Consider the following 11,388-nt stretch of genomic DNA (forward strand, 5'->3'; position numbering starts at 1 on the left):
GCTGCTGCCGCTGCCGCCACTTCCACCGCTGCTGTCGCCATTACTGCTGGCGCCGCTTCCACCGCTGCCGCTGCCACCCCTGCCGCTGCCACCGGCTTCTCCGCTGCTGCCACTGCCGCCGGTTCCTCCACTACTCCTCCATTCAACTTATGTTTACTGATTACTTTGCTCTTTTCGTCCTTCAGCTCAGTCCTTCCATCTTGGTTCGATTTTCTTCGTCTTCCAGTTCTTTCGGTAAGAATGGTTTCAGAGGCTGGGAAGTCCTAAATTCAGGGAACACATCTGGTGAGGGTGATGACTCTTCACAGAGCATTGGGATGTCACATGGCTAATGGCTTGAGCCAGAAATAAATTTTCTTATAAATTACCCAGTTTTAGTTATTCAGTTATAAGCAACAGAAAATGGGACTAATACAGAAAATTGGTACGGAGAACTGGGGTGTTGCTTATATCGGATAACAGAAAAGATGGAAGCAGCTCTGGAATTGGCTAATGGAGAGCGACTGGAAGAATGTAGAGAAGGCTAGAAAAAGCCTAGATTGCTGAAAATAGAGTATTAAGGGCAATTCTGGTGAGAGCTCAGAAGATGACCAGGGAAAGTATGGAACTTCTTAAAGATTGGTTAAATGGTGGTGATGGAGTTTGGATGTGCTGTCCCCTCCAAAACTCATGTGGAAATTTGATTTCCAGTGTGGCAGTGTTGGAAACTGATTGAGTCATGGGGGCGGATCCCTCATGAATGGATTAATGCTCTCCCTGGGGGAGGGGGGATTGAGTGAGTTCTCCCTCTATTAGTTCCTGCAAGAGCTCGTTGCTTAAAAAGACCCTGGCACCTTCCCTCTCTCTCTTGCTTCTGCTCGCCACGTGATCTGCTTGTATCTGCCAGCTGCCTGTTACTTTCCAACATGAGTAGAAGCAGCCTGAGGCCCATGCCAGATGCAGCTGTCCCAGGATCATAAGCCAAATAAAACTCTGTTCTTTATAAATTACCCAGTCTCAGGTATTTCTGTTATAGCAACACAAAATGGACTAAAACAGGTGGTAACCAGAATACTGACAGAAATATGAACTGTAAAGACCATTCTGAGGAGGACTCAGACATAAATGAAAAGAAACTTAGTGGAAAGCGGAGGAAAGGTCATCACCATTGTTATGAACTGGCAAAGAATGTGGCTGGATTGTGTACATACCCACGGGCTTTATGAAATGCAAAACTTAAAAATGATGAACAATTTGGCAGAAGAAATATCTAAGGAGCAAAGCATTTAGGCTAATGCATACCTACTTTGAACCGCATACAGTGAAATGAGAACAAAGAGATGACTTAAAGATAGAATTTATAATTAAAAGGAATGCAGAGAGCAAGGAAATTAGAAAACTCTCAGCCTGGCCACATAAAAGTGAAAAAGCATGTTCAGAAGAAACTGAGGATGTAGCCCAGCAACCATCTGATAAGGAGTTTAGTACATAGGGAATGGACCATCAAGAGAATGGAAGACCTTGAAGGCATTTGGAGATCTTCAAGGCTACCTCCACCTCCCATTACAGGCCAAGAGACCTAGGAAGGCAGAATGGTTTCAGGGAACAGGCACAGGGCACACTCCACAGGCTCACTGCTCAGGGCCACCCTCAGGCTGTTGCTCCCCATACCCTGGCTGCAATGGCTAAATTGGCCCCAGGTGCTGCTAGACCTGCAGTTTCGGAAGATACAAGCCAGAAGCCTTGGCAGCATCCATGTGGTGTTAAGTATGAAGGCTCACAGAATGCCAGAGCTGTGGAAACATGGCAGCTTCCACCCAGATTTCAATGGATATATGAAAAAGCTTGGGGGCCCAGCCAGAGATTTGTTGCAGAGACAGAGTAACTGGAGAAAGCCCCCACTAGAACAATGCTGAGTAGGAATGTGGGGTCAGAGTTGCAGCACAGAACTCCCACTAGGGCCTTGCCTAGTGGCACCATGGGAGTGGGTCCACTACCAAACCCCAGAATTGTAGAGCTACCAGTGTGGAATGCCAGCCTAGGAGAGCTGAAGCATAGGCTAAACCCAGGAAAGCCATAGGAGCCAAACTTCCGAAGCACTTGAGAGCCCAACCCCTGCACCAATGTGCAGAGAATGATGAACACGAGGTCAAAAGGGATTCTCCAGTTTTAAGATTTAATGCCTGCCCTACTGGATTTCAGACATGCTGTGGGCCAGTTACTACTTTCTTCTTCTCTGTTGCTCCATTTTGGAATGGAAAATGTACTCTATGCTCATCCCACCAATATATCTTGGAAGTAGATAACTTGTTTTGATTTTGCAGATGGGTTGAGTTGGTGCAGGAACAAGTTAAGATATGAGGGCTATGGGATGGAACAGATGTATCTGTATGTGAGGACATATGCTTTGGGGGGCTGGGGCAGAATGCTACGGATTGAATATTTGTCCCCTCCAAAGTTTATGTTCGAAGCTTGATCCCCAATGTGGCAGTTGAGAGGTTGGGCCTTTTAGTGGTGATTGGATTGTGAGGACTATGCTCTCATGAACGGATCAACATGTTCATGGAGTAATAGGTAATGGTTTAATGGGTTATTGTGGATGTGCACTGGTGGCTTTATAAGGAGAACAAGTGAGCATGTTAACAAGCCTTCTTGCCCAGCCCCTGTGGTGTGATTGCCTGTGTGACTACGGGACTTTGTACAGAGTCCACATGAAGAAGGCGGCCCTCACCAGATGTGTTCCCTGGACCTTGGACTTCTCAGCCTACAAAACTGTAAGAAATAAATTTTGTTTTTATATAAATTATTCAGTTTTAGGTATTCTGTTATCAGCAACAGAAAACAGACTAATACAGCTGTGTTCACAAACAGATTTGTTGACTTTAAATGAACTTAGCTGAGGAGGGAGGTATACAGTACCTATAAATCAGAGCAAAAAAACCTAACACAAGCCTCAGTGTGGTCCTACTCTTCCAGCTCAAGTACATCTATGGCTAGTTCTCCCCCCTAAAATCCCAGAATACTTATTCTCTAAGTACATATGCATAGAATTCTGTCAGATAGTACACAGTCTTAAATATAGGGATGCAGCAATATACTGCAGTGTGGTAAAGATAAAACAACAGACAGTGATGGAACTCAAAATCTAAAACAAATCCAAATAGATACAAAAATTTAGTTTAAGTTGTGTCACATCAGAAGAGGAAAAACTGGATCATTCAGATCAAATAAAAACATCCTGATAGATTAAAGTTTTAAACATAAGAAAAAATATAAAGTACTTAAAGAAAACACAATAGGTAGACTCATACCCTTCTATAGGTTTAAATGTTTATAGGTATATTACATCTGCAATAAGAATTTTTAAAAAGAAACTTAATGGTACAACCAATGAGAAAAAGACAACCCAATGAGAAAAACAGACAAAGCCATTAACCATTTTCTGAAATAGCCATCAAAATTAAAAACTTATTTAAATTCCTATTCTCCTACTTAGTCACTACCCCAAAAGTATAATGGCCCCAGACTGCACAATGAAATTAGAAAATTATCTTCTAAAATATGAGGAAAAAGTTCAAAGTAACCAAAAAAAACAAAATAATCTAGTAGATCAAACACTGAGTTTCCTAACATGGGAACTCCATTTACAACATCTTTTCTAAAATTAACTTTACAGACTACCACTCAAAGCTGTGGTGCAATTTCTCCTTTTAAACTACAACACACAGTTATTTCTATGTCTCACATCTTATTAACATACCCCGAGGGAGGAGGGAGGGAGGTTTCGGTAATGGGCCACAATAATCAACCACATTGTATATCGACAAAATAAAAATTTTTTAAAAATAAAATAAAAATAAAAACAAAAATATCTTAAACAACTATTTATTTTGCAGATCATATTTTTAAAAAAAAAATACCCCCTTAAGTTATTTCAGGAATATGACTTCTAAAGTACTGCTACCCCAATCTGAAGTGAATCTAAACTAATGCCAGAGATGAGTAATAAAATTTAATTTCTCCTTTACTTATCAAGTCACAATATAGGAAACTTCTATTGTTTAACCAAACTTAATTTTTTTCTTTTAATACAAAAACAGATAAATCAATTTGAACAGTTTCTCCAAGAAACTGAAAAGGAACTGCACAACTGATAGCTGCTGAAAGTTAAATCCATATCTTTCAGAGTTTTGCTTATCCATCAAAAGCCCAAACTAACCATTTTCTCAGGAAAAGGCATTGCTCATTTCAAAATACTACCACAGGAGGGCTGGCCAGTTAGCGCAGCTGGTTAGAGCATGGCATTAATAACACCAACGTCCAGGGTTCAATCCCTTTACCAGCCAGCTGCCAAAATACTTCCATAGGCGATAATCTAGTTAGAAGTTTATTCTGCAAAAAAAAAAAAACTAATTTATGATAATTTACTTAGACAATTGGAAAGGTTTAATACCACAAAAGTTAATGAGTCTTTTAAAATGCTAAGTATTTCAAACCAATACAAAAATAATCTGTTTCCAAAGATGAACATAAATTATCAAAACTGTTCAAGTATTAACATTAGGATATGGAATTTGTACCAATAATGTCACTGTAAAATAACTATACCATGTACAGAAGCTTTTCTCCCCACTAAAATCTACAGTCTTGACCTACCTTTACTTTTCACAAGATTTGGGGGTTATAAAGGGCCATCTAAGCCAACTAGCCACTCAGAGATCAGACTGAGCTGAATGGTTAGTCAGCCTATGCTTAAAAACCAGGAATGAATACCTTCCATAAGCCCCTTATTTCTTTAGAAAGGTGTCAGACAAGTTTTCCCTAGTTTTGATCCAAAATCTTATATCCCTATAACTTCTGCCTGTGGTCCTATCTCTACCCCAACCTTACCAAATACTATACATCCAATCCCACTACCACAAGGTAGTCCTAATAGCTGGTGCTTGTTCTCAATTAAATTTACCAGCAAACAGAAAACCTACTTCAAAACTTGTCATTCACAAAAATTTATCATCCCTTAGAGCAGTTTGGCTAGGGTATTAAAGTTGAACACGATAGGCTGATAAAACAACTCTCAGGTACATCACCTTAGGTCACTCAAAAATGAAAGTACTACAATGACCAAATGTTATATTTATTCTTGCCTATCCCCAGAAAAGGCATAATACTTAACACATCATTTAACAAACCAAACATGAACTATAAATGACAAGAATATCAAATACTATCCAAAATGACTCCAAGGGAACTTACTGAAAAAGCTTGGCTTATGAAACAGTTTTTAAACCTTGCCCAAGAACAACCAAATAAATGCAAAAGAAATAGTCCAAATACATATGAAGAGTTTAGCATATTATCAAAGTGCCATTTCAAATCAAACAGTTAAAAAAAAATAGATTTAACAAGTAGTATTGGCATAAATGATAGCCATTTGAGGAAAAATTAAGCCCAACTCAATTATATATGAATCAAAGCTTTAAAGGATAAAAATTAAGCCATTAAAGAACTTGAGGAAAAGACAACATATCTTTTTGCATTCTAAAAATAACCTTGTTTTATAAAAGGCTTTGCAATGTCTCACACAAAACCCAAAGCCATAAAGAAAAAAACTGCTAAGTCGGACTAGAAAGTGTTATAAAGTGTTTATGGCAAAAATAAATGACTAAAATCAAAAGACCTAAGACAAAGTAAAAATATATTTTAAAAAAACATTACAAAATCCGAATTTTGTACACCTCAATAAAGCTGTCTTTAAAAAATTACACGTGTGCATATATTACCTCTCTTCACTATGGTTGGCAAATATTTAAAGGCATGGATGGGCCAGGGAGTATAAAAACCAGTGCTCTCATAGTGTCAGTTAGAGTATAACTAGTGCAACTTAGTGAGAAATTTGGGAAAGCCTTAGCCAAAGTATAAAAATAGCACATACACTTCAGCAAAGAAAACTCCTTTCCAGATAGTTTATTCAACAGACATAATTACACAAATACAAAGAAATACTCAGGGTGCTTACTGTTAACAATGTAACTTTATAATACCAGAAAGAACCTTGTGCCCAGCACTAGGGAAATGATTAAACAAGCTTACAGTACAGCTTCACATGTAATATGCAAAGACATTCAAAGTATATTTTAAATAAACCGAAACATATACAGAAAGCAAACTACAGAATAATACACAGAGAAAATTCCCTTTCAGCTGACAGTTATGCTTATATAATGCACAGAAAACTCCTAGAAGAACACATCAGAAAACATTAACTCTGTGGTGACTTCTGCGTACTTTTCCTGGTAACTTTTCACCTTATGTCCTTCAGAATGTTTACCTTTTCCCACCATCAGCTCTTTTAAAGTTAAGTTAAATTTTTTATTATTTTTTTTTTTTTTTTAAAGATGACCGGTAAGGGGATCTCAACCCTTGGCTTGGTGTTGTCAGCACCACGCTCAGCTAGTGAGCAAACCGGCCATCCCTATATAGGATCCGAACCCGTGGCCTTGGTGTTATCAGCACCACACTCTACCGAGTGAGCCACGGGCCGGCCTTATTATATTTTTTAATTATAAATTAAATCACAATTTTAAAAACTAATTCAGGAAATCCATCTTCAGCAATATGAACTAAAACTCTTTCAAATAAAAAAATAACAAAAATTGTTTTGCTTTAAAATAGGCAAGTTTTCGGGAAATTCTGTGGTTAGGGGAGACCAAGAAAGAACCAAAGTGTTAATGCACATTTAAGCTAACACAGGAAACCTTGGGCTGCAAGTTGTGTAAGTGGAAATGAGACGAGGTACATAAAACTGAGAGTTTCCAAGGGGTCCACAAGTCATTAAAAGATCGACTAAGAGGGGAAAAAAATTCCCCTATTAACACAATGAGAAAAACACATAAAAAGGAAAAGCTTGTCTGCTTTTTCAAAAGTCAGAAAAAAAGTACCCATTAGGATTTTATAACCATGGATTGAGATATGTATCTACAGTCTCTGCCAATCCAGAACACCCCCACCCGTTCTTACCAACAATATTAATGTAAAAATGGCTCCAAGGTCATGAAAGCCCTGGTACTCGGGAAGGAAACAAAACCCCTCTGGAAAAACTCCTATCCAACCTAGTTTGCCCAGTATAGTGTTTGCAGATACACTCCTGTTGAAGGTGAACTTACAATCAAAGATGAACAAGAGCTAGTAGATACCAATAGAGAACATATTTTAAAGAATTTTAGATAAAAGAATATCAGACACTACACAAAATGTTTTCAGCCTGTTGGGAGTGCCAAATAAGTGCTTCATGCTAATTTAAGATGGAGGGACCTTGGTCAAGGGAACTTGCATCATGAACTTGGCATTCCTAAGCGGGACATGTCCACGTGATGTGAATGCCCTGGTACTTAACCAATCATACCCTTTTGAGATATTACCATCTGGACTTGGGAGGACTTGACCATGACTCCTGAATAAGGATACTTATAAACCACAACAGACATCCGACACTACCTCACCAGTCAAAAGAGTATTTAAACAGCAGTGTGACTGACTTATTTCACTGCATCTGTCAGCTGTGGCAGGTTGTTGGCCAGTCGCTCAGATCCTTGGTCCAGTGGACAGAAACAGATTGGAATTGACACTTCTTGGTGTGGGCTACTCTCACACAGAGGTGAAAGCCAATCTTGTTGAAGCCCACAGGACCTTTAGCCCACAAGGGCAAGGACCCTTCAGCGCTGCCTCTGCTGAACTGAGGAGCGACCCAGGTGTACGCTGCTCTCAAGCTACGTTCTCAAGGATCATTAATCACACTCCATCCAGTTCCTGGTGGCCAGGAAAGAACTTCATGCCAAAGACATTAAGATCCCTGAACTGTTCCTAACAGGATAAAGAACAGGAGTTGTGTGCAGTGTGCCCTTAAGGGATCATATGGTTTAAAGTGAAAGTAGGTTAAGGATAGTTATTGTGTGTGTGTTTAAATTAAGATTGTGTGTCTAACAAAACCATGTGATTCAAGGATCAAACATCTTGGTCTCAAGTGGTCCTTGCCTACCAATAAGAGTATGCACGACAAAGCCATTACAACTTTAAAAGAAATCAGACACACAGAAAACAGTCATTTAAAAAAAAGAGATTAGAAAGAATTAAACTTTGTACCTGTGTGTGCATATAGACATATACGTACATATACACACACAAACTCAGAAATTAAAAACTAAATGAACTGATAATTACACAAAGTTGAAGAATTTTCAAATAGAAAGATCTGATTAAAAATTGACAATGTAGGGCCGAGCCCGTGGCACACTCGGGAGAGGGCGGTGCTGGGAGCGCAGCAGCGCTCCCGCCGCGGGTTCAGATCTATATAGGGATGACCGGTGCGCTCACAGCACTCACTGGCTGAGCGTGGTGTGGCCGGTCTCAAAAAGGACAAAAAAAAAAAAAATTGACAATGTAGCACAAAAGGATACATAAGGGAAAATATTAAAGAAAAATTAATAGACATGAAGGCTACAATGAGAGGTTCCAATAAGTCAAATGGAAATTTAAAGAGAGAAAAAAATAAAGAAAGGTAATCTTTGATGAGATGATGGCTGAGAACTTTCAAAAACTGTTGAAACATGGGAGTCTTCCAATTCAGAAAGGGCAACAAAAATCTGAACAGAATAAATAAAAAACATATTTAAACATATTTGGGCTAGCCAGTTAGTTCAGTTGGTTAGAGCGCTGCCTTGTAACACCAAGGTCAAGGGTTTGGTTCCCCGCACCAGCCAGCCACCAAAACAAAAAAACAAAATTGAAATGGCTGTACACATTTGTAGTAACACTGTATTATTTCAAAAGATGTAAAGCATGTCTTAAAAGCAACACAGAAAAGATTACCTATAATGAAATAAGATTAGGCTTACCTATTACCCAGCAATAGAAACCAGAGGATAATGGAATAAAATCTCCATAGAAACAATAACCATTAACAAAGAATTCTAGACCCAGCTAAACATTGGCCAATCAGCTCAGTTGGTTAGAGCTTAGCGCGTAATGTCTAACACCAAAGTCAAGGGTTCAGATCTCCCTACCAGTGAACTGCCAAAAATAAAATTGGAACACTAGTTTTCAGAAGCAATAAATTTGCCATCGATGTGTAACAAATCAAACTGACTGCTCATGTTAGCAAACAATTAAAAATGCTTACTGTGAAAATTACTAATTACTTAAAATGACTAAATTACTTAAATTTACTAATCTATACTGTAGTTTTATTAAATGAGCAATATCTCTCCCAACCAGAATATGAGTGACTGAGAATACTCCAATACTCTTTCATTAGAGATTACAGCTGACCTTTTTTTCTTTTTATCCCCAATACTTTCCAGGAAGGCAGGAAAGAGTGAATAATTTTCCCTCTGCCCCTCAATTACAAGCTTCCAAGTACAAAGTCATATAAAATTAGGACAAAACTTCCAATTAAATAATAGTAAAAGCCTGATTATTTTTTCTAAAACCTTACAATCTATTCTGTAATCTATATTTCAACATCTACACTTTTACAGTCTACATTTCAGTTTTGATTTTAATGTTATTCCACAGGCAAATTCCTATCACTGCTATTTAAGAGAAAGGAAAGAGTTACAAAGTCTACACAAATAGCAAAATTATGAATAAACAGCAAAATCTTACACATAGTCTAACTACAAATACATACAAATGAAGAAACTAAAATAGGGTAGGGCTACCTACACATCCTTATTTTCAGATTTTTCTGGAACATTACTTCTGTTAATAAATTGATTATTAACCCATGGAGAAATTAAAGAAAAAGAATCTTTAAAAAATTAAGAAATTCTCCCATTCTGATTCACAAGGCGTTTGCTTTTACATTCACAATCCTACATGGTCATCATTCTCTGAAACTGTACCTTAAGAACTATGGTTTAAAAAACATTCACTAAAGAATTTTTATTCACTTCCTATGCAAGGTTTAGTTTATAATACTCAAAGTTTAACATGTCAAACGACTGACTGTCCTACTCAACTATATTTCTCTCCCACCTACGATCTGGGAGCCTAGCACAGTGCCCAATGCATAGTACTGTCAAATATTTATTAACTAAAGTGCATCCAGCATAAATCTGGGGAGAAAGAAAAAAAAAAGGTTTCCATCTAAACATAAATAACTTTATACAGGTAGTGATAGTTCTGAACATAACCAGTGCCACTTTAGGCAAGGCCAAGCACAAAATGACCCCAACCCCTCCCCTTCCCTTTACTAGAAACCTCGTGATTTCTGAGAAACAGAAACCCTTTTGCTTCCACAAGGACGCAGTTCTCCACCCTGGTCACATAGCTTCCACATTAGCATAATGCCCCTCCTTAATTGTATCAGCCAGCCCTTGGCACCCTACAGTTCATATAAGCTCTCCCACCCCCACATCTGGTGCTGTCCTCCATTTTGAGGGCAGCCCTGGCTGCTCTCCACTTTGAGCACAGCCCGGCAGATTCTTTTCCTTTAATAAAGCTTGATCGGTATCAGGCGTTTTGGCTCACTTTCTTTCAGGTAGTACTTGTGAATACTTCCCTTGGATTTCTTTTCAAAATAAACCTTCAGAAACACAGTATATATCAATCCAATCTGTGTTCACTCACACTCTGAAATATAAAAATCAAGGATATTTTATCACAATAGAAATTTATCTTACAATGTTCCTGAAGCTGCAATGAAAGAAAAAAAACATCAAAAAGTACAGATATAATTATCAGGAATTGGAAATAGGTGTAATTTTTATATTTTAACAAATGTTTAAATCTACAATGGCAAAAAAAAAAATTTATCAAAAAAAGTGGCTGCAGAATACGAATAAAATTCTGCTCATCCGCAAATTTCATGATCTTCTATTGATAGAGTTTGAATGTGTTGTCCCCACAAAACTCAAGTGAAAATCTGATGCCCAACTTCCAGGAGCAAGATGGCGACGGGTCTGGAGTGAGCGTGCCAGAGGACAGAGAGAGCCTGTGAAGTGTGCGCTGTGCTGCCAGAGTACTATTTGCATTTCCAAGAGCAACAAAAAACAAATAAATCACTGATCAACTAATCTACAACGAAAAAAAAGCAACTACAGTCTCGAGGTATTAGGGCTGATGCAAAAGAAGATTCCTGAGAGCGCCGCAACCGCGCCGGGAGACCGAACAGCCCAAGGCAACAAAGGCCAGGAAAAACGGCAGCGGTGATGCAGAGACGGAGAGGAAGGCACAGGACCGGCCCAGCTCTGGGAGCTTTGTGAGTGACCCCCAGCCCAGCCCAGCTTGGGGGGCAAAGGCCCACCCGGCCCCCGCTTACCACACCAGGCTAGGCGCCGGCACCCCCGCGGCCTCCATTTTCTCCGGGGGGGGGTGGAGCCGGCTGGCTCAGATCGGGCAAGCCAGCCATCT

At 39.0% G+C, this 11,388-nt stretch overlaps 1 protein-coding gene across 1 annotated transcript in view; it reads right to left on the reverse strand.

Moving 5' to 3' along the window:
• LOC103593659 (sericin-1-like) overlaps nt 1–11,334 on the reverse strand; it is a 16,735-nt gene extending 5,401 nt beyond the window's left edge. The window contains exon 1 of the mRNA XM_008576684.1: nt 11,297–11,334. Within this exon, the coding sequence (XP_008574906.1) occupies nt 11,297–11,334 (38 nt within the window). The remainder of the gene's footprint in view (nt 1–11,296) is intronic.
• Between the last annotated feature and the right edge of the window lie 54 nt (nt 11,335–11,388).

The sequence above is a fragment of the Galeopterus variegatus genome, unplaced genomic scaffold, assembly GCF_000696425.1.
Source record: "Galeopterus variegatus unplaced genomic scaffold, G_variegatus-3.0.2 Scaffold1387, whole genome shotgun sequence".
NCBI classification, from domain to species: Eukaryota; Metazoa; Chordata; class Mammalia; order Dermoptera; family Cynocephalidae; genus Galeopterus; species Galeopterus variegatus.